This window comes from Conger conger, chromosome 1, assembly GCF_963514075.1.
Source record: "Conger conger chromosome 1, fConCon1.1, whole genome shotgun sequence".
Classification (NCBI taxonomy): Eukaryota; Metazoa; Chordata; class Actinopteri; order Anguilliformes; family Congridae; genus Conger; species Conger conger.
This window is the reverse complement of record NC_083760.1, coordinates 52,271,438-52,298,964: the sequence shown is the minus strand read 5'-3', so window position 1 is coordinate 52,298,964 and position 27,527 is coordinate 52,271,438. Positions and strand designations below refer to the sequence as shown.

General features: G+C 42.1%; 1 protein-coding gene across 1 annotated transcript; it reads right to left on the bottom strand.

Annotated features, from left to right (window-relative positions):
• LOC133129226 (zinc fingers and homeoboxes protein 2-like) lies at window positions 1-25,185 on the bottom strand. Its single transcript, XM_061243168.1, has 4 exons — window positions 24,832-25,185; window positions 18,052-18,163; window positions 1,553-4,188; window positions 1-947 (listed from the first exon to the last, which is right to left on the bottom strand). The coding sequence occupies exon 3, from the start codon at window positions 4,008-4,010 to the stop codon at window positions 1,563-1,565; it is 2,448 nt and encodes an 815-aa protein (XP_061099152.1). The 5' UTR covers window positions 4,011-4,188; window positions 18,052-18,163; window positions 24,832-25,185; the 3' UTR covers window positions 1-947; window positions 1,553-1,562.
• Between the last annotated feature and the right edge of the window lie 2,342 nt (window positions 25,186-27,527).

The following is a 27,527-nucleotide window of genomic DNA, read 5'->3' as shown; positions in this document are numbered from 1 at the left end:
TAACTTTAAATTGACTGCATTTTATTGGGTTACAGCAGACAGCAACTGTTTCTTTCCTTTTTTTAAATAAAAAAGCAAGCAGGATCTCTGAAGCAGTACAGTATTCTCAATACATGTCTGAACATGACAGTATAGCGGCAGTGAAACACATAAGAGCTATCTGAAAAGCAGGTTTTGTATCTGCGGCTGAAACAGAACTAGAACTAGGATACCTAGAAAACACATATACTGTAAGACTGGTACTGATGTGTCTAGTTTAACTGAAAATAATAAAATGAGTTACAGAAAAAAAAAAAAAAAAGGACAGATGGCAAGTGCAGTACTGTATGTTTCTGGGTTGAATTCCATGTGATTATCCTCCTGTTTTGTAGCTCTAGTTTCCCAGTAGAAAGCATCAGCCTGACAGGACTCGTGTGTCAGCTATTCACAATATGACCTCAAGTGAGTTGGTGTTCTCAAGAGGGGTTGCTTGTTCTGTTGAATCACCTTTCCCTCAATACAGTCAACACTTGCACTTTCTTCACTTGAAGAAATGTCCTTCATACCAAAAAAAAGACTTGCGTGTTGTAAAATAGTTTGAATATAGTATTGCCAACATATGTAGTGGTTCACTGTCTCGTTACAAAATGCAAAATGCAGAACATTCCACTGTAGGAACTAACCAGAACATAAAGGGAACATGTTGCTCCAATTATAAATGTAACAAAATTCCCCCCAAAATGGTACAAATCTGTAGTAGTACAGAAAAATATTTACAAGGGCCCTTTTTTTCTAAAAGTGTAATAATGCAGCAGTCCAGCTTTGGCACTCGCGATCACCTCCTGGTCAGTGTGTCAGGCGCGCTCTGATTTCACAACGCTGCTGTGAAATCATTGGTTCCTCATATGAAAATAGTCCACCTCTTTTCTCATCTCCTATGTCAATTGAGAGTAGCCACCACTCAAGACCTGAAAAAGGCAAAATTACAGCACACATTCAACACTGCCGTATACACATTATTGTTAATCCCATTGAGGGTGTGTACATACACTCGTTAACATGTTTCTGATGACAGCGACTCCAAGGCTTAGAGCAGTTCCAGCTCATGGGTGAGCAGTCACCCGCTGAGGTCAGAGCAGCTGGAAAACTTGAGAGATGCTCATCACCTGGAAAATGCCACTATGTGAACAGAATGTGCTTGGTTGTGCTAGGTATTTCCCTGCCAAGCTGCTTTTCTGAAGGAGCAATCCAACTGAATTGTGCCTAGCCAGCATCCTGGGTGGTCAGGGAACAGCTACAGCATTTCTCTTGGATTATTAATTATCTCTATTTCAGGCAAAGTGGACTAACGACATATTTGTTCCCTCCTTGAAACTGAACAAGGCAATGGAATACTTATCATCTTTAACATTAAAGGAACTAATGGAGGATTGTTTCAAATGATTACATGGAACCCTCTTAAGCAGTGTCAGGGTGAAACAAAGCAGTTAAGAACAGAAATTCATAACAAGAGAGGGAATTATGTTAAGTTTGCACACAGAATAAATTGACCACCTCGAGAAAAATAACTTACTTTGAACACTTTATCCCATCACCCTGCCAGAGATTTCTCCCACCACCCCTTCAGCATTAGAGACCAGCTCTTGTTCCAGGCCAGTGCTCCTATTTGTCACCCCCTCACTCTCCTTCATGCAGCTCCCGTGATCCTCTCTTGGCTGTCTGAGCTGATCGTCAGCCTTGTTCGCCTCAGACGCATTCTGTATCAGCTTGCTGGCAAACCAGTCCGTGATTTCCTGGCTGCTGAGCTTGGACCTTTCCGACAGCTTCTCAACATCCTCCCCGCTCAAGGTCTTCACTTCCCGGAAGTACTGCTGAAGGACACTCTGCGCACGCTCTGCGCTTGTCAACGAGCTCTGCCCATTTCGCCCATTGCTGCTCTGCTTCTGGAGTTGGTCCATCCACTCCAGGGTCCCATTCTTCAGGGCTGCTCGGTTGTCCTTGAACCACCGGACTATTTCTGTGCGAGCAAGGCCTGTTTGAACCTCCAACTGATTGTACTCCTCGGGTGATGGCCACTGAGTTTGTGCAAAAACATCTTTGAGAAGCTCCAGTGATCTGCTGTCAATAAGCATGGGGCAGGTGGAAGGAGCAATGATGGGGAGAGGGGAGGCCCTGGAGACACTCTCCTTTTCTTGCACACCGTTGAGAGACCCTCGCTGCTGTGGCAGCTCCTCCTCCTCCACCTTTTTGGGTCCCATGGAGTTCAGCAGGGCTTGTTCCAAGTTGTCCCGCAGTGCACGGCGCTCCGAGAACCAGCTGTCAATTTCCGTTTTGGAGAGCCTGGTGTTGGCCACTAGGTGGTCGATGTCTGCCTGGGTTGGAAAGCTAGTTTTCTGGAAGCTTTCCTCCAACATTTTAAGCTGCTCAGTGGTTTTCCCCTTCACCCTCTCTAGAAGAGGAAACTGCGTGGGGACTGACTTCTGGAGTATGTCTTTAGACAGAAACTCACTGTTAGCCTGCAGGAGGCCTTTTTGGTTACGGTAGCGCTGGTCACTGAACCACCTTTTGATCTCACTCCGGGAAAGGCCAGTGGCCTCAATGAGACGATAAAGTTCTTTATCATCCGGAAACTGGTTCTGACTATAGCTAGCCTTCAGCACCGTTATCTGATCCTGGGTCTTTTTGCGGTCTAGAGAAAAACTGGGCGTGGGGGAAGCTGACTTGGGTGGAGATTGAACTGACTGAATTATGGTGGGCCGTTTAACATCGGGGGCCACCACTGGGGTGGCAAGAGGCCTTTTAAGAGCCTGTACCACCTGGTTGGCTACTGTCAGAGCAATGGGAGTGCAGGTCACTGGGGACCCATTGGCAACAGGTGTCAACACCAGACTGGACTGCCCAAGAACATGGCAGGGAACAGTCTGAATAAGAGGCTGGGAAGCTTTGGCTGAATGAGAAAAGTGGGCAGGCAAAACAGTGAAAGTCTGCTGTACTGGCTGAATGGTTCCATTGAACATTTTCTTACGAGCCTCTTCTACTTCCTCTGGGGACCAACTGATGCCTTGCTTTAGCCGCTGGGTGGTGAACCATACTTTTATTTGCTCCTCTGGGTGCTTGGAGGCCGCAGTTAACCAGGACAACTCGGGTTGCGTCGGGTATGGAAATTTATTAAAGGAGGTGATGAGGGTTGCGTTACCATCCAATGAAGGATTATATTTAGAGGTGTTCAGAGGAACTGCGATTTTTGGTACCAAGTTGAAGTTGGGTGGACGCTGCAATGACGGCATTATGTGAGAAAGGCCTTCTTTGAGTGTGGCCTCTGGGAGGATCACTGTCCTGTTAACATTGATGGCAGTGATTGGCTTTTTCGGGAGCTCCGTGGTAAAGCCATCCAATTGATTTTCTACTTCATCCCCTTTGCGGAATATCCGTTTGCTGTCTGTTTTTGGCTTGGCCATCTTTGCGGCTATTGACTTGCTCAAGGGAAAAGCGGTCATGTCTTCCCCGTTCTGAGGGCTAGTCGCATCATAGATGACTGCACTGTTTGCTCCCTCGATTGTCTGCTCCAGGATGGTCTGGCTGTTAAGCTTGATCCGTTTGAACTTGAAGTTGCTCTCCCCGGGGTGACACTTTTCATTGTGCTCTGTTAAGGAGTCAAATTTTTTTGTGTTAAAGTTACACACTGCACACAGGTACAGAGGGTTGAGAATGACGTTGGGGTGATTTGAGTCCACGTGCTCTTTAAACTCATTCAGGTTCTGTGTGGAGAAGGGACAATACTTGCATTCATAGCCACCCTGCAGCTTCCGCTGTGGTCGAACATCAGCCTCTGATTTCTCCTGATCCGTCGTCTCCTTTCCTGCTCTTCCACTGTCCTTAACCGAAGCCCAGTCCTCACCGCCCATTGCCTCCAAAGACCCGTTTTCCAGGACGCCATCAGCAGAAGTATCCATCTCATCGGGGTCATCTTGCTCCACCATCTCACTAGCCCGGATCATGCAAGGAGTTGTTGACTTCCTCCGACTCGCCATAACACGGTTCTGAAAATGGCCTTATTGAGGAAGGGAATGAGAGGGGAAGGGACAAGTCTGCTTTGGATGAAGAAGGGCCTGTTCTCTGCCCCCTTCCTCCGGCGCCACAGTTTTATGCTGACTGTAATTGTCAGCTCCAGTTGGGGACTTCATCAGACTTCATCACAGGCAGCCTGACCTAAATGAAGGAGAAAAAGATACAGTCAAACAGTAATTCCAATACTCCAATTCCAATTCTGGTTGTGAAAGGTCAGAATTTGTAGGGTGGACACAATCAAAAGCAGCCCCTCCTGTAACTTTAGTAAACATGCACATGAATCATGCATTTGTGCTAATAATAATAATTTATATATATATTCTTTTTTTATTTTTTATTTATTTATTTATTTATTTATTTATTTATTTATGTGGCTTCAGAATGTATTCAGACACTTGCACACTTCATTGTGTTGTAGATTTAATTTTATATTCATAAAACTGCCCATCAATCTACCCTCAATAACTCATAATGAGAAACATGTTTTTAGAATTAGAATTAATTTAGAAAATAAATTATTCATAACAAAAACTTAAATCTCTCATTTACATAAGTATTTAGACCCTTTGCTGTGGCACTTCAAATTGTGGTCAGTTGCATTCTGTTTGCTTAAATTATCATTGAGATAGATGTGTCTAGAACTTGATTGGAGTACACTTGTGGCAAATTGAATTGATTGGACATAGTTCAGAAAGGCATACATCTGTGTATAAGGTCTCAGAATTCACACTGCATGTCAGGATCCAAAAGTGACCAAGAACCCAATGGTCACTCTAACAGAGCTTCGGAAGTCCTCTGCAGAAATGGGAGAACCTGCCAGAAGGATGACCATCTCAGCAGCACTCCATCAATCAGGCATTTATGGTAGAGTGGCTAGATGGAAGCCACTCTTGAGTAAAAGGCATTCTGCTTGGAGTTTGCCAAACAGCATTTAAAGGACTCTGGGAGCATGAGGAAAAAGATTATATGGTCTGATAAGACAAACATTTAACTATGGGCAGAACTCCAAGCAAACACCAGGCACTGCTCATCACCTGGCTAATACTGTCCCTATACGATGAAGCATGGTGGTCGCAGCATCATGCTGAGGGGCTTCTTCTCAGCGAAAGCAATAGGGAGACTGCTCAGAATTAAGGGAAGGATGAATGAAGCCAAATACAGAGAGGTGCTTGAAGAAAACCTGCTCCAGAGTGCACTCAACTTCAGACTGGGGTGACAGTTCACCTTTCAGATAAACTGTCCAAATCCAGGTGTGCAAAGCTTGTAGAGACTTACCCAAGAAGACTGGAAGCTGTAATTGCTGCCATAGGGGCTTCTACATAGTGTAAGGTACTTGATTTAGTCGCAGGGAGGAAAACAAGTTTCTCACTCCATTAATTTATAATTGTGTAATGTGGAGATTTGCGCAAATAGGGTTCACATATTCCACATCAGCTGGGCTGTGCTGGAATAATGGGTGGGGTAGTATACCCTAGAGAGTGAAATCTACTACTGCCAGGCATTCATCTCTGCGTTCTTTTGACACATCTCTATCCTAGGAGGTAGACGTGCTGCTCATCTGGGAATCTTGCAAATATTGTTTCTGTGCCATGAAGTAGCGACTTTAACCTGCCAATTTTGCTTGTCTGGGCCCAGAATGTTCATTTTTGGCAGTTTTAGGCTTTCATCTTAAATTTGTGGAACAATATCTTGGCTTTCATAATCTGTACGTCTTAATGCCAAATTTTGCTCTTAAACGCCAGATGTCAAAGTGAAAGTAGCACCGGAGTTGTGCATTGTTTGGAGGTTAGCCAGCTTGTCACCGGTCATTATTCACCATGCAGTCACACAATCATGTCAGCTGCTTTTGCAGCTACAAGCTACTTTTACTGTTACTGATACTTAAAGTGATTTTACTCAAGAAATATTGTAAAAATATAGTTTTAACGTTTTGTCGTTTTGTTCGGCTTCTGAGACCATGCAGGCGTTTGTCACCATGTCACACGTACCGACCATTTAATGTATTGGCGTTGTCTCAACGGTTGAAGCCTAACCAGCTTGCCGCCTTTCACGAGTCAAAAGGCAAACAACCACATCAGCTGCGTTCGTGGCTATAAGTTAAATGTAGCTATTCTGTTTCATCTGATTTTACTCAAAATGTATTTGCTTTCATGGTCTGTATGTCTTAATGCCAATAATAAATGTTCAGAGTAAAAATATAGTTTAAAACATAAGATGACAAGGTATAGCCCTGGAGTTTCATTAGCCCAGTGTCGGTAGTCTGCCAGCTTCAAGTAACTTGCGACAAAACTTTGAAGCCGTTTCTCTCAAAAACATGGGTTTGCTGGCACGGAAAATGAAACTGGACACCACTCCTTTGATATCTAGAGTAGAGAGATAACTTGGTTATCGTTAGAAAGCTTACATTTTCTCTCTCTGGGGTCAATGTGACTGATTTTGCTAGAACAAGTCACATATATATCGCTTTCTACATACATAACCAAGCATTACTTAGGGCCAACCAAGTTCTTTCCACTGAAGATGCAATCTGAGAAGTGGTCTCAGAAAGAGGGCTGTCAACATACCGAAAGGCCCCAGGTCTAGAAGTCCCAGACACCATGCGCTCTTTGTCAATTGTAGTGCCATCTGGCCTTTATGGCACCCAGTGCTTTGTTTTAAAGCAACATTTGCCGTATCAAAAAAACAAAAAAGAAACCGAAGAATATTTGTAATATTCAGGTTTTCACCTGTTAATGTCAAAGAAGAGGATGCATAAAGCTGCATCCTCTCAACTCAGGAGATTTAAGTGTTGACCAATGACCTCACAATGTTATGGATTGTAATAAGAGACCACAAATAGGCAGACCATGCTTGTAAAGAGCCTAGCAACCTCCCAGACATCTGGTACAGAGGGACCCTCTGACAGCAAGTCTACAGTCAAGGATCTTCAGTCAGGATACAGATCGCTTTGGCGGAAGGTACAGTATCTCACAGTACAAAATGGGTCACTCACAGAGAGAGGAATACAAGCTGACAAAGACTGAACAGAAACGAACCAGGGTCATTCTGTGTGACGATAACCCTGGAATAACCCTGTCAGGTTTTCTAAATCTGGTGCATGAGCTCCCATTGTTGAGGTAGTAGCCAGAGTTTGCAATTATATCCCTTTTAAACTTTTATTTTACACCTAATTGTGCCTCTGAAATCTCTACTGGGGCCACCACACTCCATCCAAGGAATACTGCAACTGAAACTCGTTCAATCCCCCGATGCAAGTGCCTGAAAGCCGGCAATAAGCTTCTACTCTGAATGCCATGCATTCATATTCTAAATAACTGTTAAGCTTCATAGCAATCTTTGCCTAACAGGACTCCTGTTCGACTTTTGTCTGCCATATTTTTGGTATTAAAATAAAGCCAAATTAAATAATGAAATTAAACAATTCTGCATTATTTTAGCTTCCTAGGACAAACGGCAAAGTAGTTTTGAAATGTATGTGCATCTAAGTTATAGAAAATCCGGCAATGCTAAAGGGGATCCAATTTCACATGCAATAATCTTGGTCCACGGAGTAATGGGAAGCAAAGCAAGATCCAGGTGATCAAGGGCCCGTGTGGGCCTGAGAGCCATGAGCTACAATCAAATCTATACTGCACCTCTCTCTCTGGTGCCTAAGCTGAAACGTGAACTTGCTGTTTGCATTGGGGAACGAGAGCCTCATTTCTGTAGTGCACTGTTTTTCTAGCGGGAGCTGGATCACTTCTCAGCCCACTCAGTAGCAGACATAATACTGCTAGCTAATGAAACCCTTTCATATATGAAGCCCACGGAGCTCCGTCTCCCAGCAGGCAGTGCTTCTAAAAGGAATCATTCCCAATACTGATGCGCCCACAGCAATGCTAATCAGACCTAACCTACTCATTTCCACTATGACAATCAGACATACTTGTTATCATTACGGTTGTAGCTTCAGTTTCGAGCAGTTTAAAAACAGGATACATGTAAATACAAAATCCAGACAAAAGGAAGGCAACATAAATATTCATATAGGGACATATTAAAAACCCTGAGTTACTTTTATGGTAAAACAAAAATGTGTGAGCAGGTTACAGTTCACTGCAGTAGGAGGTTATCTGCATACAGCAGTTAATTTGCATTAACACGCAGAGGGAATTCACTACAGAAGTGAAATGAGAAATGTCTGAAGCTTACAGCTTATGCATTTATTCGCCAACATGGGAGAAAATAAACTTGCTAACACTGCCTGGATATCTGTCTCGGTCGCTAGAAATTTCTAGATTCCAACTTTGGTCGCAGTAGAGGCTTCTCATTAAACATTAAGAGGGGCTTCATTTCCATGTGGTAGCCATAGCAACGGCAGACATTGAGATGCCCTTGCGTTACCTCACTGCTGCATATTAACGATTTTCTCACAGGTATTAATTAGGCGCAATGCGGTGGGGGAGGGGAGAGAGCTGCAGTGGCGGTTAGGGTTTGGTGTGTAGTGCCCCCCCCCCCCCCCCCCCCCCCACCCACCCACCCACCCACCCACCCACCCACCCACCCACACACACACACACACACACACACACACACACACACACACACACACACACACACACACACACACACACACACACACACACACACACACACACACACACACACACACACACACACACATTTGCACATCCATCCATCCGGCTCTTGGATGGTTTCGTCCTGGTCAAAAGAGTCTGGTTGCCGGACCTCACTGAGGTAGGTCTCCAATTAAACATGCATGAGCCCTCTTCTTGTTCTGCATCTTCTAAACGCTCTCCAACTGCCCGTCTGAGGAGCTCTGGAATTATGCCGGCACTTTCCACAACCCAACTTCAATCACTGCACTCACAATTCAACTATAAAATGCAGTAAATAATGGATGTTGCTGTTGTACATATGGATATCTGATTGATAATTATCCATTATTTATTATCCAATAGTAATAATAATAACAACAACAACATGGTATTAAAATCTCATACCATATTTTTTTGGTAAAAATATTTTGTTTTTGCTCAGACATCATTGTGAAGTAGAAGTGGTATCATTTCTAAACTTCCTTAAGGTTACAGGCCAAATACTTCAGCGACCTTGATTTTCCCCAGACAGTTTCACTCACTTTTTATTGATCTGGATGGGCAAGGAGAATGCAGAGTGCACCTCAAGGGAGAGAGACTTCAGTTGACATCCCTGCCCTTAACACCTTCTGAACTTCTCATGGTTCATTACCACAGCAAGCAGAATATGGTACACGCATACAAACACAAATAAATATATTCCGATAAAATGGCTTAAGCTACTGTACAAAAAAATTATATCAACTCAATTTCTATGTGCAATGTGCAGCCCGAAGAGGAACAGTGACTGAATAGAACAACTCCAAAAGGTGAAGGTGCAGGCTCAGGCTCAGGCTCAATGCTTCGTGGATCCTGAGGAATTCAGTCTGGAGAGTAAATTCAACAGTAAGTACATTGTCCCGACTTAAGTATAATGTTTAGTAACTTAATTAGTAACTTTAGCAACTTAATCGTAGACTTTCATATGTAGGGATTTAAATCCTATCATCTGTACAAATGCGGAGATTGACAGGCATAACCGTGTATCAAAGATAGTGACAAATGGGTAATGGAGAGAGGCTAGCAGTTTTTAATTTGTTGCCATTATAACAATGAACGTGCATTCAAGCGACCTTTACATGGTCCTAAAGCAATAGAGCGGTTCTTCAACCACTGCATGTACAGACGAGAAGGAGCTAACACTATGCCACATTTCTTTGCAGGAGGGCTAAATTTGGAATGAATGCATAGTTAATTTAAATCTCATCAAATGGGCCCTTAATCCCATTTTAGCATAGAAAAGGGTGATCGCTTTGGTCTCATTACATTATGTCATTTATCTGTTGCCTTTATTCAAAGCAACTTACAGTTGATTAGACTAAGCAGGAGAGAGTCCCTCCCAAGGGCAATGTGGGGTTGAAAGGGCCCAACAGCTGTGCCAATCTTGTCGTGGCTTCCCCCGGGGCTTCAACCACTGATCTACCGGGTCCCAGTCATGTACATTAGCCACTAGGCTACAGGCTGCCCTGTGTAGCCCTGCAGGCTGTCTCCATGTTTTATAACTACTAGCTGTAATTGAGGTTATGTTGATGGAACTAGAACCTGCATATGGAAGCCTCATTCCACTCCTTCCTGTATGCTTGCACTCTAGAGAACATAAAGTTCACAAGGAAAAGGGTACAAAAAAAAGCAGTCCCTTTGCACAAAGAACATTTATGAAAACATGCAAAGCATAGATCAACAAATTGCAATGTGACAACATTTCTACATTTTCCTTGTGCCCAATTTTACGGGCATTTTCCAAATGGAATCAGGCTAAACCGCTTGCTTCCTCTTCACCCAGGGAGAGTAATAATCAGTTGTGTTTTCCCTCATCTTGCAAGAAATACTTCCCGCCTCCATTCAGTCTATTTTTCCCAGTAGGATTACAGTGTCCAGCTTTTGTGAGTAGTTTAAAGTGTCAGAGGTGAGTTGGGAAGTTAATTGCCCACCACTTGATACTTTACTTAAAATCGAACAAGCAAATGTTAATGTGTGTCTTCGTACCATAGTCTGTTCTTTAAAAGCGAGGCATTTAAAAATCTAGAGTGCATAAAAGGCCTACTGTATTTGGTGACAGCAAGCCTGCTAATGGCCAATTAGTCTCTTGTGACTGGTGTACATTAGCCTTGCAAACCTTACAGTGATGCTATGTAAAATTAATTAAATTCAGTTAGTCGGAAATCAGCTACGCTGTCAATCTCACATGGAACATAATGTTCTTTAGTCACTTGTTCCCTGGAGTCTACAAAGGCCATGCTCATTTAATTCTCAGAGCTCATAAGCTGTAGAGAAATTTCCCTCAATCTTTACATCAATGTTTGGGCCGCTGATTGGCAGCACGCTTCCATCTCTACTGATTGTCGGAGAACCTCAAGTGCAGATTAGATGGCCATATGAGGTCCAGCGTTGTGCTAATGACAGTCAAGAAAGACACAAGGAGGCTGGGAAATAATAAATTAAAAAACAGTCAGAGACAAGTCAAACAACAGGCTTCCCAAAAGAAACAGTTTGGCACATCATTAAGAAGAGAGACCTCTGCAGTTGAAGACCACCTGTCCAACAGATCAGAAACACTCTTCAGGAAGGAGGCCTGGATGTCAGTGTCAGTGACTACTCAAACTTCACAAACAGATCCACAGAGACTACACTACAAGATGCAAACCACTATTTAGCTTTATAAAAAAGATGGCCAGGTTACAGTTCGATAGTTAGTACTGAAACAGGTCTTGTGGATAGATGAGACCAAGGTTGTATGACAGTGATGGCAAGATCAAAGTGTGGAGGCTAAAAGGAACTGCCCAAGAGGCCCACCCCCCATTCATTTTGAAATGGTGGTAGCAATGTTATAGTTTGGGCGCGTATGGCTGCCACAGGTGCTGGCTCACGTTCCTTCATTGATGATGTAACTTCATAGCAGCAGCTGAATGAATGCTGAAGTGTACAGAATCATCTTATCTGTTCAAGTTCACTCACATGCTTCCAAATTCTTTAGATATTTTGGAAAATAAAGCTTATGTCAATAACTATTATTTCTTAATTTACAGCACTTGTCCAGGGCGCCAATAATTCTGGATCCTTGCACACCCGGACTCAATATAATTCTTTATTAGTATCAAGCAACAAACGTTGCTACCCATAGTGGATCTTCGTCAGGTCAAACTAAAAGAAACCATTTCCCCATCCATACAGCACATAGGCTGATCGGTCTAATTGGTCACCTTGTCTCGATCACCTGATTTCTGATGTCAATCCCAGGTATAAATTTGGGAATAATCGTTACTACCCTATTGCCTTGCACCCTGGTCGTTGTGCCTATCTCTAAATTATTTAACCCAGTGTATTGTATTGTATATATACCCATCCTTACTCCTCTATTCTAACACAAATTTTTATTGGAATATATTTGCCCACAAACTATTAATTTGTACATTATTTGTCAAAATAATTCCATTCTGGTGCTCAACCCCAGGGCCTCAGACTCCATGTTTTCCAAATCAGATTGTGACAACTGACCAATGATTACGGGAGTGTGTCAATATTACAGGCATGAAGAAACAAATAATTTACATAACATAACATCCATGTGGCACCCAAGAGCTTGCAATTCTCAACACAGAACATGACTTCTTGCTGCTGGGACACTGAAGGCATGGTGTGAGAGCAGATGAGGTTTGTTGTCCATTTCAGCAAACCGCCTTAAGTGTCATGGCGCCATTGATTTTGGGCTTTGACACGAAGACGGAGAGTATAAACATCCCTGTTGTTTATAGAGGGAAATCTGTTCACAGGTGGGACCCGGAGCCAGACTCCCTCCAGGGCACTGCCTCCCACTGTCTACGATTGGCACAATTAAACCGTACAGGTGGCTTTGTTTCCCGATACCTTGGGGAGCCGACTTGAGACACGACAGTGGAAATCCAGACAAAAGTGTTGCTGTGGAAACAAGCAAACAGCAACTCGGGGAGGGAGAAAACTTCAGCATGACTATTTATCCAATGTAATTATTTCTGGCTAAATTGTGATTAGTGCCAAAAATCAAATGAATACTCAAACAGAATGCATGTGCATTATTTGATTGGCAACAATGCGTTGGTGAAATACCAGAATCCATGCATCTCAATAATATTTTTTTTACAAGACTGCACTTGATTGAGAATGATGATGAGAAAAGATGAGAATGAGGGTGGATTTACAGTATAATTATGCCAGTATAATAAGTGACTACAGTCAGTCATTTCAGGTGTACTGTATTCCCTGCATTGACTGTACCCAAGTGGGAATACCAACTTGTCTCCTGACTTTGACCGGGTCCTCTGCAAGCCTCATTAATGTGGCTTCTTCCCGACAGAAATCAGAAAATAGTTTGCTGCACATTGTGTCGCCGATTTATAGCTGGATTATGAAACAAACCGGATGCATTTCTTCCTTTTCAAACGCCCCAAGGGTATAAATAAATTCTTAGCAGCCTTTTTTTTGTCGTAAAGCAACACGTCAACTTACAATACATTTTCTCAGCCGGCACATATGAAAGTGAAGAAAAACCCTTAAACGGACTTACAAGACAAGAAATCAATGGGGTCCACATGCGCGGCGAACGATGACAAAGCAAAAAAAAAAAAAAAAAAAAAAAAAAGGTCTGATCTGCAGAAACCATTTTGCTGCAGAAACTGGATACTCGGCCGGGGAACGTTCCGGACGGCGCGGCGGAGGCGTGGTGTCTGCTGAAGCCATCTGCCGAGGGGGCTGGCCCCCAGGCCGCACGCAGTTCCTCCAGCAGGAGCAGAAACTGAATCCCTGCCTCCCGGGCTCCCGCGGCCCGCTTCCCGGAGAGCCGTCAAACACTACCCACGGATCTGTGGAGCGATCTGCCGACCGGGGAGGCCTTTAACCGAGGCGTATTTAAACATATAAGGGAGCTTTTCAGCCTTAAAAGAGCACACGGCTGAGAAATTCAGACTCTCCATACACTGAGCACACGGGAGTCTCCTGTAATTATTTTATTATTATTACAGTTTGTTTCATTAGTAGACATTTTTATGCAAGGCCACTTGCATAACAAATCATTTTCATGTATCATCTATTTTCACAGCAGGATATTTATGAGACAATGCGGGCTATGTTAGCGGTGTCCTCCTGAGATTGTGTATTCATGCAGTCGTCAATTACTGAATGCTGAAAATAATGATCACCTCTTCACGTCATAAACTAGAGGAGCCAGACACAATAAGATGAAAATATATCAAGGCTATTACATGGAATGAAACCTGTACTCAATGTGGTGTGCACTATTCAATATTGCAATGAAATGCAAATCTTGAAGGCTCTTATTTGAATCATCTCATCTCTTCTCTGCAATGGCAATGAGATGTTACTAAACTCAAGCTACTTTCTCTGAGAAGTCTTCAGATGCCAAGTACTGAGATTTTGCCTGTGCAGAGATGGTTGCCAGCCGTCTGGAAACATAAAGTATAACAAGCCCAAATTAAAGGTTTGTGGGTTCTGAAGATTACATGGGACAATCTACATACAGTTTTGAAAAAATAAAGCTGGGCTTATACAAGACAGTGCGCCTACTGGTGTCGTGTTTTCTTGTAAAATGGGGAAAATATCACAACTGCATCCTCTGTCCACAGGGCAGGTTGTTTATCAGAGCAGAGAGCATTCTCACAAAGGTTAAACCGCCTGGATTTAAGAGACACTTAAAGCCAAAGGATATATTTTTTTGGAACAAATATTTTTCCCTGTGAAACAACTACCAAGGAAGTCCACTTTACAAGGTATGAGTTCTTTCTCTTTTCTTGTTAGACAGCAACACTTATTTGTTCAAAGATCCAATTCAAAGTCGTATACACAGAAAGAGTGTTGTAGAGACTGAACTGTTTTTCCAAAGGTTCAGGTTGAGGACAGAACAAAGTACAGGTATGCACTGTAACCTCTGTCCTCTCAAGGGGACACTCTCCCTGCCAAACATTTGGGTGGGTGCTTTTGCCCTCTTGTGTTTTCACCACTTTTACAGTTTCAAACACATAGAAACACCATTTCAAACACATTTAACAACAGAGAGGTTATATGCCTTTGATAGAGGATAATGGTGAAACTGACCATTTCCAAGATACAGTCTTGCATGAATGATATATGTTTGTATGGGAGAGGTAACAACCGACTTCAAAGCAGGGAATGTCATAGGCCATTGGGATTGCCACAGTGTGAGAGCTTAAACATCAAAAACAAAATGAAAGATTTTGCGCAGTGCAGCTTGGCACAGTAGCAAACCATGAAATTTCTGTTTAGCATTATTTTGTGAAAGGCTTTAGCATTTAGATCATTTGGCACTTAAGTCACTTTCTGGTAAGTCTCCGATACCGGCATTTGGTTGATGACATTTCTGGAAGAGATTTTGCTGTCGAATTAATTAGGGGAATGTATGCTTGGATGTAATTATCACTCTTTGGGAATTCTGCATTTGCAATGGATGGGTTCAGGAGTTGAACTGTTCATCCTCATGTCTGTACTACACGACAGAGGAGGACCGATTAGAAAATGTAAAGATCCAGTCCAATGAAATGTTTTATTGCTAAACACTAATGTTGCATGAAACCGCAAACATGCAGACAAATACATATGGCTTTAACAAAAATAATTACAGCATACAGGGTTTCACGACTAAAATTTAAGAGGGAAAGCGAAACAAATAAATATATGTATCACAGCTGGGTCGTCACTTCTCACCCAGTGGGCTGGATGAGACCCCTCAAAATGAGAAGTGCACATCTTTACATATAAAGCACAGCAAGGGCCGATCCGTTTCAGGGTTTTGTGCCAACTTCTGCTCTTAATTATTTAATTTGCAAAATAATGTCTTGATCAGACATTTGTATATGCACCAGCTATAGCTGCAGACTGCAAGCATGTCCTAAACATCATTTCTAGAGCTGTCAGAAAAAGACATTAAATTTAATAAATTGGTTGGAACAAAAACCAGCTCGCAGGACCGGAGTTGTGCACCACTGATATAAAGTAACCACCTAACTCAGAGTTGTGACCTTGCCTGCAATGACAACAAACTGTTAGTTTTCAATTACCTTTAATATTCTCTTTGGAGTAGGCTTATCGAGGCATTACAGGGCTTACCGTACTACTATAGTTGTTTTTACCTTGAATAATGTATGGATTAGAACTGTTAGTAACGTTCTCAACAGCTTTCATCATACAGCCAGGATGTTGCGCAAATACAATGAGGCCGCAACTCAAAGTAACAAATTGTGTCTGTGTTAATCTACATAATTTATATTTAGGGACCGGAGAAATAATTGAGCGCATGGCCATCTGGGCTGTCAACCAGCAGTTCCAATTTCAGCAATTACCCTGCAGGTGTCCCAGTCTACACTCCAAGTTCAGCGATTGTTTGGCAATCAGCACCGACACATCACATGACTAATTATACAATTAGGGACTAACAATGAAAGGATGCCGTGATATATACGTAAGTGTCGAGGAAGTGACACGTGCACACACAAACAACATCAAGACCAATAATAATGTCCTGCTGGCACGTTGCACACAGGGAGATTTTATTTATTCTGTGCATCTTGTAAGTTACTTTCAGACCCCAGGGAAAAGATTAAGACAGATTGGTACAGTCTGTATGGCGGCCAACTCGACCCATATTTCGGATGAGATGTTAAACCAAGGTTCTGATTCGTTTTGGTCACAAAAGATCCCATGACACAAAGAGTAGGGGGTTCCCTGGTGTCCTTGCTAAATTCCAAACCTGGCTCTCGACCTGTCACCTAATCACCCTGATTTAATTGGCTAAAAAAATAGTTCTCTCCCTCTCCACCTGATGTTTGGTGACTGTTGCATCACCTAGGTTGGGCAAACACATTGATGGTGCTTGAGGCAAGTTTTTATTAATAATTATATACGGCTCCCTCTGTCACTGGCGGTTCGATTTCCTGCCATGACACTTTCTGCACTTTATCAGTTACCCTCACTGCTTCCACCATCTGAATAAAGTAAAAAAAAAAAAAAAAACTTAAAAAAAACATGAGCATAAATTTCTACTGTCCCCATATGGTGGAAGAGAGCAGTGACAGGTGGCATTACATTAATTAAATTATGATTTAATGAAGGCACTGGTATGTAAAAATACTCCTACTGAAGCATGGGTCACCAAAAATTATGTTTATCTTTAAAGAAGCATGTGGTACTGTCAATGTGTAAAACACTGACCAAGTTGGAAAATAATGGACACAGGATATCAGAGACAAAGGTTGTTCTCAGTCTAGACAAGATATGTTCATGCTCCCTGAATGTCAAAACTAGATGCAGAACCAGGCATACTGCTGCAAAGAAACCATTCACAATACATCTAGTTTTGAAGAGTTTATGGGGACTAGTGCACTAAAGTGTATTAACCTATTATGGACTAAGGCACCCTATACAAAACCCATAGAAAGGCCAAGGAATCACAATGGATTTCAACGGTCATGGTCTTGAAAAATGGTCATATGATGGTGGTGTCGCATCCGTCTCCTAAGGGAGATGTAACGCGCAGGTCGCATCCACCCATAAGGGGCTAAATAAGCTTAGGATATTGTTGGAATTGTTTAGACATGACATTCGTCAACTTCTGACATCCACTCCTTCTTCGGAATTGTGTCAACAATTTGGAACTTTTTGATATACCCTTCCTTGACTCTCCAAATTTTTTGAGAACAATTTTTAATTGAAGCCTTCTAGCAGAGCTTGACCCAAATATAAACAGGTTGCTACAGCTGCTTGTGTTGCAACATGGCAGAGAAATTTATCTTCAAGGAAAATTACACGATTAAGAATGAAGAATATGAGGCTTACAAATCACAACGGCAGCAGAGATGCATGATAGCAGCACTAAAGTAAATGTGACTGGCAGTACATTGATCTGTAGTGCTGAACTCTATTCAGACTATTCCAACATAAAACAGTTGGACCAGACCTCCCATGAGGTAGCTCAGTACATTCTAACCTTTCACATATTTTTTAACAATAAAATAAATGAAGCAAAGCATTTTACTCAATAAAAAATAAGAAAATTAATGCTATAAATTCTTCTTGTAAGATGAGTAAAGTTATATACATATGAACTTTTTTTTTTTCATTCAAAAAGGAACACAAGAAGCCAAAAAATAAGTTTAAAGTTTAAGTAAACTTAAAGCTAAAGTTCACTGCTATTACCCAAGAGGCAAGGTGAACAAATCATAAAATAGTCTATCCCCTTCAAGGAGGATTATGAAAACAATTGGCACTACTTATTTACCATTCTAGGTTTTACCGCATCAAGCTTAATTATATTAGTGACCTAGAACCGGCCACAGCTTAGGACCAGTCTTCAGCAATGACTCACCAGATTGGTCGTGCACCTGCAGCAGGGCGGGGCCCGGAAGAAGAGCTCCGCCCCTTGTCCTCCCTTGATCTCTGGGTGTTGCGGTTCTCAGGGGGGCGGTGTCCGTGGCAACCTGAACAAGAGCACCCATGAAGGGAGGGAGAGGTATAGTCTGGTGAGGGACAGACGCTAGCCACTTTCATTTCTGGAAAAAAAAAATTCCCCCCAAAAAAAGCTTTGTTTCCTAGGAAACCCACGCTGCTAAGAAAGCCTTGCGGCTTCAGATGAATATTTACCAAACACCATCTGCAAAAACATATCATGTGGCTGCTCTTGCCTTAGCAGCTGAAGACTGCATAAATACTGTTCAAATTTACAGAACCTGGCTAAAGGACTGAAGCCTTTTCTGTTGCCTGTGTGTAAGCGATACTTGGGCTCTTGATTCAAAGGCTGCTTCTTCCTCTGGCAAGTCACTCAGGATTTTTTGAGACAGCACTCCATTTAAAAAACGAGCGTTCCCTCTGACGGAAGCCCTTCAGACAGTGCTCATCCAGGGCCTATCAATTTGTGATCAGTAGATCCTCCTGCGCGTATGATCTTGTCTCTGTTGTGAATCTCACGCATTTTGTGGTGACAAACAGTCATTTATCTGCCGTAGTGAGATAAGAGTGGGATGCTGAACAGGGCAGACAAGAATGAGGACGTGATTTGAACATTTTCAGACAGGAATACAAAAGAAGTCTGGAGCAGTGGCCAGGGCCCAGTGATCTGGCTCTAAAGATCATGAGATTCAATCCCAGGTGCCATGATGCTAATTAACCTTTGAGGCAGTTACTCCAGCTCAATTTAACCTTATTTTTGGCAGAAATTATGACATGGTCACGTTTCTTATTCTGCGTGCAGATTACTGGTTTGTATGGTTTCCAGTAAAAAGGCAAACTAGACCACTCACCACTACCATTAGTAGCCATCACCCAAAAAGTCATACATTTGCTACATGGATGGCTCAATCTTAAATCAACAACACAAGAAAATGACATGAGTAATTCGGAAATGAGATTATAATTGCAGCAGCCGTAGTTGGTTAGATGCAGATATGGCTGAATATGTCGCTTTTTTTATGACATATTCCTGTTCTGGGTTGTGATTTTCCTGTTGTGGTTATGAGGTCAAGATACAAGGGTATGTTTCACAGCAAATTAACATTGGTACATATCGATCAAGATTCATTCATCTAAGCCTAAAATAATATAATCTCATAATGTAATAAAAAAGGTGTTTTTGCATGAAGCTTCACTATTTGACAAGCTAGGACGTAGTTACATAACTTCCATCCATCCATTTTCTTAAACCGGCTATTTCTGCTCAGGGTCATGGGGGGACAGAGAATGGGGTCATAGTGAATATGTGTCCTGATATCCCTCTCATAGTGAGTCTTCTGTGCAGGATGTTATGTCAGTTGTTTCATAACACAAGCTGCAGATTCTGTCATAACAACAGTATGTCATAATTATGAATGGACACGATGCTTCATGACAGGTATTATGCCATGGTAATGACACTGTCAATTCAATATCATAACCTCCACATGACAAGAAGCGAAGTGTTACTGAATAAAGTGCTTAAAAACATTGTCATAACAGCCTCATAATTCCTGTTTGCTGACACCTGCACCAAAACATTCCGTTAAGTGCTACACTAACATTTAGCATATCTTTGCCAAAAGACCTGTACAGATCAAGGTACCCATCTTGTAAGGTTTTAAAACCACTTGGTGCATTCGGTAGTCCTTCAGAGACATGCAGCTGAGAGTGGAGAGAGCTAGGCCCCTTGCCCTTTGAAATTGAACTGTGAGAGGGGCTGGCTCCTGCACTCCCTATAGTTCCCCTTGCAGAGAAGCCTGTGACTCAGGCCTTAGACCCCTGCAGGTTCTGCCATTTTTATTGGTCACCTGGTTTCTTGGGTCTGAGCTGGTTGCTGATTTTGAGGTGAAAACACAAAGAAGCGGACTCCGTGGCTCTCCAAGACCAGAGTTGCAGATGATCTTCGCACTTGGCTGAATTTGAAAGAGCCACGCCAGTTCAACAGGGATAATTATCAGTATTTTGGACTTGGAACCCTGAACTTTTCTGCTTGGACTATGACCTATGTATGGACTATGTAGGGCTCATGCCAGTAAACCAATCCCCTCACCCTTGTGGGACTGAAAAAACCTTCAAATATTAATCTTCAATGAAAGACCACTGACTGGATGTAATGGGGTCCTTTTCTTGACAGAAAACACTAGGCAGTTTCCTGTCTTAGACACTTGCACACGCAGGCATATGCACAGACACACACAAAACAAAATAACACTACATGTCAACCATGAACAAAACCTCAAGAGGAAGGTGTATGACATCTGGAAATGACAAAAATGTATAAATTCTGATCCAACTGGAAATGTGAAACTTCATGTATCCAAAAACGCTTCAACAGTTTATTTGAACCCTCATTCAAACACCGAACACCCAATTCAGGACCTGGTCATTGTGTTTGTACATTTAACATATATTAAAAGGTGAGATCCCGGGCACTGCTCATGGTCAAAAACAAATTTGCTTCACGGCATGAGTAAGAGCTCCAGCTCCAGAATGTGGGAAGACGGGCACTGCGACTCTACTCCGAATGAAGTCATAGCCGCCGCCGCCACCGGAGAGAAGCAGGCTTTTCAGAGCGGCTCTGCCCACAGGTATGACATCATCGGCCCCGGCTGGCTTAGTCACCTACAGCAGTGTCTAGGCAGCAGACGTAGGGATAGGATCCTGCGCAGAGACCTCTGTGACACACAGCCCACGCAAGCAGCCATCTTTAATTGGCCCGCTCGTCTGACGGAAGGTCTCGCTGTGGGCCGGTCAGCCGAGCGGGACCAAAGGACCGCCGCTTCATTTGCCAGAGTAACCATTTCGTGACCACTTCAAAAGGCAAAGAAACGGGGCTTGCAGGGGTACTGCTTATCTTCTTCCTGTTATTACTCCTTATTGCCGTGTTATACAATTATGAACATGGATGACTTCTGACTGTAATAGAGAAAATTCAACGGCACACAAAATCTACAAAACAATCATATATGTTACGAATAGAATAATGAATGGGAAATAATCAGAGTAATTCATAATATAGGGCCTGATGATTAAGTCAAAAACACGCATAACACAACCTTTTTTTTTTACTATTCTACACCGACTGTCCTGGGATTCACCTGAAGCAGTGCAGTCCTCAGGAGTGCTGGAGGGCGTTCCATTTTCTCACTTTTTAAAAAGACTTTCACGCACAATTTATTTCACGGTTTACCGAGGAGGTGTTTCGTTATTTAAAATTGTGTACTTATTGCAGGACATAATTCTCCAAAACATCATACTTGGAAAGGTGACTGAATGTGACGGGGCCGGCGGTGGTGTCCGGGCCGAGACAGACTGAAGGCAAAAAGGCCGACGTGGTCAGTCTGGGAAGATTCTGGAGAAAATGTTGGCGCTGCATTGTGGGGTTGAGAAGGCCTGAGTCAATGATAGGAAAGAGTGGGTGAATGCACAACTGCTATGAAGAGGGCCCGTTCAGTCTGTGCTCATCCGCAGAATCACTGCCCCCCTTTTCAGCGCGACATCATTCACGAGTGTGACTCAAACGCACACTAAAGCAACGTGGGGGAAAGGGCTTTCAAAACGCACAATGCCACTTTTTCAGTCACTAGGCATGGCCCTTCACATCATTGCCTTGAAGAAGGTAAGAGTAATGTCAAAATGATCACACTTCATGGTGAATGGGTATGAAAAAAAATGTGAAGCTCCATTCAGCTACCTGCAGCAGAATTTGAGTGCAAACTTCAGACAATCCCAAAATGTTAGAGTAGAAGAGAACGGAGTATATCCATAACTTGTTAACAATATTTTGATGTTTCATGGAAACAAAACAATTACATGTGAATGAATAAAAAGGAAGTAAGACAATAAATTAGTTTGTAGTCTCTCTCTCAGCAGAGAAAACTGCAAAACATGGCACATATGCCAGGTGTCTTCAGGTAGTCCCTGGCAGGGGGGTGTTCTACATGAGTGCAACAGCACCAAGTCAGGCAGAATTGCACAATCCCTGACAGTGCATGGGTTAGGTCAGCAATTACTGAGTAATTAACCAAGTAGATTATGGGACCTTGATTAAAAAAAAGAATAAATTTTAATAAACAAAAATAGGAATCCAATAGGGAGATAAAGTTAAAAAGCTGCAGCACTGGCAAAGTGAAAAATACTCGATAGTTCCATTGCTAACAAGAATTTGCTGATTGTTTTACCATGACTTCAACCACAAACTCAACAGCACCTCAACACACTAACCTCTTGTTTTAGGGATGAATCACTGGTACACCACTGGGGTTTGTCCAAGTAAAAGTGAGGCTGTTCTGACGGTAATCGTGGCAACCACAATCACTAAAAAGAATATCCCTGGTACTTAATTGGGGAACTAAAAAATTGGCGGCCTGTAGTGTAGCGGTTATGGTACGTGACTGGGAGGTGGTTCGATCCCAGGTGTAGTCACAATAAGATAAGGGCCTTGCTCAAGGGCCACACAGCCATTGGGCCCTTGAGCAAGGCCCTTAACCCTGCATTGCTCCAGGGGAGGATTGTCTCCTGCTAATCAACTGTAAGTCGCTTTGGATAAAAGCGTCAGCCAAATGACATGTAATGTAATGTAAAGACTACAGCAAGGTATAAAGTGCACACTGCACTCAACTATGTATTCTCACGTTCTTCAAATTGGATCAGGAACAGAAGAGACACTGATTTAACAGATGTAGGTTTCACTTCAATGTTCACGTTTTAAAGATACACACTAGGCTAATAGTGCTGTGCTACATACCACACAGCGTCCAGGTCAAAGACGACACCACGTAGGTGGATAAACACAATGCGCAACGATATACAGTACATAGTTCATCCCAGTACAACAAAACAAATTGTTTTGTTTTCTTGACTGCATATTGGGCACAAGTGCTCACTGCTCACCGATCAGTCTATTTCAGTTTTACGCTACCACACCAAACATATTATTTATGCAATGGCAATGAGGAGTAAGTAAAAGCATCATTAATTCTGGCATAAGATATCTGAGCTGAATATCTATAAAATGTGCTTCGATAAATTTGAAATAACGATGTAATTCTTCCAGAAAACCTTTCGAATAATACTATTAATGAATGCAAATAACTATGAATAATAAATGAACACTAAGGACTTAAATATCAGCGATGTTGAATAATTACTGATCGTAAACACTACCCACAATGAGAATTCCGTCATGTTAATAATAGCTACCAATGTAAATAATGAGATGGTAAAGTGTAATTTGATTGTAAATTATCTTTAACTGGATTGCATCGGGGGGGGGGGGGGGGGGGGAAACATTCCAAGGTGCGTCTAGGGAAAAGAGAGTCGCGATACTTGCCATAAGGTAAATGGCACGTTCACTCAAAAGGCCGCAAATTAATCAGAAAAGGTTTCTCAATTATAATATGAAACGTAAATAAGGTAGTCAGGGAAAGTCACTGGCCTGCTTCACCCCACACGGCCTTGAACTAAATCAATCAAGTGGAACTTTTTCAACAAATCGCAGCCCCACTTCCTGCGGACAAGTTCAAATAGCACAAGCCGTCAATGGGAGAAATTTACAGGGGTGGTTTCAAGCCAGTGTTTGGTGTCTATTAGCGAGTTGTTTCAGGGGCACTGGACAGGAAATAAAACATGCCACCAAGACTGCAATAGGGGAAACCGTGCCATTTCCTAGGAAGAGAAAACTTTATTGTAAAGGCAAACCTCATCTAGCTCCAGCTCGGCACAATCAATAATGCTGACCAATTTTGGGGGATTGCAAGCTGACAGCATATAGAAGGTGTTATGTTGCTCGATGAGGAAAAATCAATACGATTAACGATTATATTAAGAATTCTTAGACTTGGAACAATGTAGGGATTTTTTCAAGGACAAAAATCTTCACATGGATCTTGCCATCACTTAAACATAGCAATGATTAATGTGAAATACGAGGTGCTAAATTACTGCGTCTAGAACTAACGTCAACCACCTTGCTATCCTGCTAGCTAACTGTACTGCACTTCAGCTATTTTCGTTCTGATGATGGCTGCTGCAGTGGGGCTAGTTATGCTGCTGCTGCTGCGTGCCATGCAGTATGGTCGTGGAAGGCGTCACCGCTGCCTACATCATACGACACTAACCGAAATCAAAGTTAGCTGGCTGGATAACGTGCATTCTGTGTCGCTACACATGTCAGGGTGTGCATTATTAGCATGTAACTAACGGTGTACGTCTAATTAATACACATTACCGTGAGGGCCAGCAGCAATGTACAAATGGTTCTCGCTAGATAGCCAACTACAATAATCGTTCGTAACGACGTAACGCCATGTCGAAATTGGAAGCCATATTTCGCTGGTTATTTCGACATCGGTGAAAAGTAGACATGTTTTCGGACGTCTCGTCTCGTCTGCAATAACAATTCAGTCAAACTTCCTGATTGTGAGATCAAATCAATAGCTAGCTCACTATCTAACTATGCGCGGGCATTCAGGTGTCCACTTCATACAATATGGCCGGGACAACCAAAGTTCAGCGACTAAGTTAAAATATTAACACTGCACAACAGTGATGGAATATCATGCTAACTAGCTAGCTACCAACACGGCTTTTAACTTTAAGACTTGTTTAGTCAATATCCTTTATAATTCGTGAAATACTGAGTTTACCATATCCTTACCTGCCCACAGATAATGAGGTGCTGGAATGATGAGACAACGACACCGGGGTTTCAAAACAGGTTCTTGGTCAGGTGAACACCGAAAACGAGGATTAATTCTAAAGATTCTACCGAATCCTAAAGACAACAGCAGAAAAAAAACCTCGATCACTGGGGGATCTACGCCAAAAACCACATGATCACCTACGTCAGCATACGTATTTGCATACGATACCAGAAGCATTTCCAATCTAGAGTTCAGATAATTGTACTTAAAAGTTGTAAATTAGCGCAGGTAGCCGAGTAATTATCCTAGGCAAAGAGTGCAAAGATCGTGGTTGCTGCAACAGAGCTTCCCCCTTGGAAATGAATGAATTACTGCTGTTTTGACGGTTCCTGTGCCAGTAAACAACGTTGAGTAATTGAATATTAAGTACGCAACCTAGAGCTGCAGACAGTACAAGGGGCACCCCTTCTGTATTTTCTCTGAACTGTTGCATTCTTGGATGCGTCAGGTTAATATACCATTCAGATATCTGACTCCCCCCTCTCCCCCTCTCTTACCCCCCCCCCCCCCCCCCCCAACCCCCCCAACCCAACCTCACTCACACCCCCCCTCTCCCTCCCACCCCTCTCTCCCTCCTTCTCTCTCGCCCCTATCCTTATAGGTTTGGGCAGGTGTCTTGTGTCTGTTTCGTTTCGTATCTATCAAACTGGCGCCTTTTGTCTTTCCACTAAACGCAAAATGTAATTGTTTTTTACTTTAAAGTAAAATGTTTGTCAAAGTAAAACATGACAAACATTTCGTGTCAAGAGATCTAACAGAACATCTTTATATTGTGAAGAAACAAAAAATATGTATTCACTCCGGGCGCACCATAGCTTTTCCAAACAACCTAACTGATGCTTCGGTAAAACGATGCACAAGAAGCATCCCGATAGATATAGATTATAGGCATATCAACGACAATACCACAGCAAATAAATAACTAAATAAATATGGTAAACAGTGACACCCTGTGGTCATGTTTGAGAACAGAAAACTATAGTGAGGTCATTTTTGTTCGCAAACTTAGGTAAAAATCTAAATCATTGGACACATTTTCAAGGTAGGGTATTAACGAGTTCTTACTCTTGGCAGTAAGTAACATACATCCCGCTTACATAGCCTATACGTTACAGACCAAAACAGATTTTAGACAGAGATTGGTTGAACTGTTATCTCAGCCCTTTGGATGAAAAAGTATTAGTAAATAAAGTATTTTGGACCTTTTTAGATAGTAAAACTAATTTCAAAATGATAATCAAAAGAAGTATACTATAAATAGTTCTGCCAGAAAATATCTGTTAGATTTATGAAAACAAACAAAAAAAAAAATGTAAAGATAGTTTTACTGACAACCATTTTTGACAAAGGGTTGCTGTATTTAATTACAGTCAGAGGAAAATAAATTGGGAGAGGTTTCGGTGATTGCCTGCTCATCTTCTCTGCAGTGGTAGAAGGCTTACTTCATGCATTATTCAAGAGCCAAGACCGGGCCGCTATGGTCTGTGAACACATTTACATACAAATGAGCAGCTAATGCATTATTAACAATTCTTTTCTTATCTTCACTTTGGTGCTGTCTTTTTACAGATCTTTCATTGACCCTGACTTGTACACACACACACACACACACACACGCATGCACACACACACACACACACACACACACATACGCACACACACAGCCAAATGAGAAAGGGCCTCATTTTCTCAATTAGATTAGTACACACCTGACTGCAAACAAAATACAAACCAATGTCACATTGTTTATGTTTACAATAATAGCATGTAACTTCTTTAAATGGGGTTTGCTGCTGGAGCCAGTGAGTCAGATTTATCTTCATTCAACTTGAGTGCTAGTATCCAAAGTTTAATGTCTGTATGGCATATCTACACATATCTACTGCACTACAGTTCACTTTCAGCCTGCTGCCCACTCATCAATAAAGTGGGTGGGTTATATCCTATAAGCCTGCTACCCACTCATCAATGAAATGGGTGGGTTATATCCTATAAGCCTGCTACCCACTCATCAATTAAATGGGTGGGTTATATCCTATAAGCCTGCTACCCACTCATCAATTAAATGGGTGGGTTATATCTCTTTAACCAACACATCAATCTGACAGTTATAGTAGGATCATTTATTAACCTTTCTGTACTACATATGCAATGTGGACCATGTACACTCAACTTACTGTTTTGCTTTTCCTGTCGTAATGCATTTTAAAACATAAAATGACACCACATATTCTAAAATCAAATAAGATTAATACCATCTCTCCCCTAAACCAACTAAAATGATCACAAACTAGTACAAATACTAAAATATGTGTTGATTTGAAAATATAATGCCCTTATATATTTAATGCCCTTATTTCTGTTTCTCTCTTTCTCACACACACATGCTGTATGCTTAAAACAGTCAAAGTGCAGATATTTAGTCAATTAGGTCATCTGGCATTGTAAATTTCTGTCCTCTGTTTGAAATGTACTCTCCTTTATGCATTTTTCTCCTTTTCTGTTCTGATAATCCTCACACTGCCCGTGCCAACTGAGATGACCATTTGAGAAAGACTTCGCTCAGAATAATAGAGTGAAAAACACCTCAAAGACAAGCACTGAACCCTGTAATACTTTATATCAGGTTCCTCAAAGCAAAGTAAGAAAC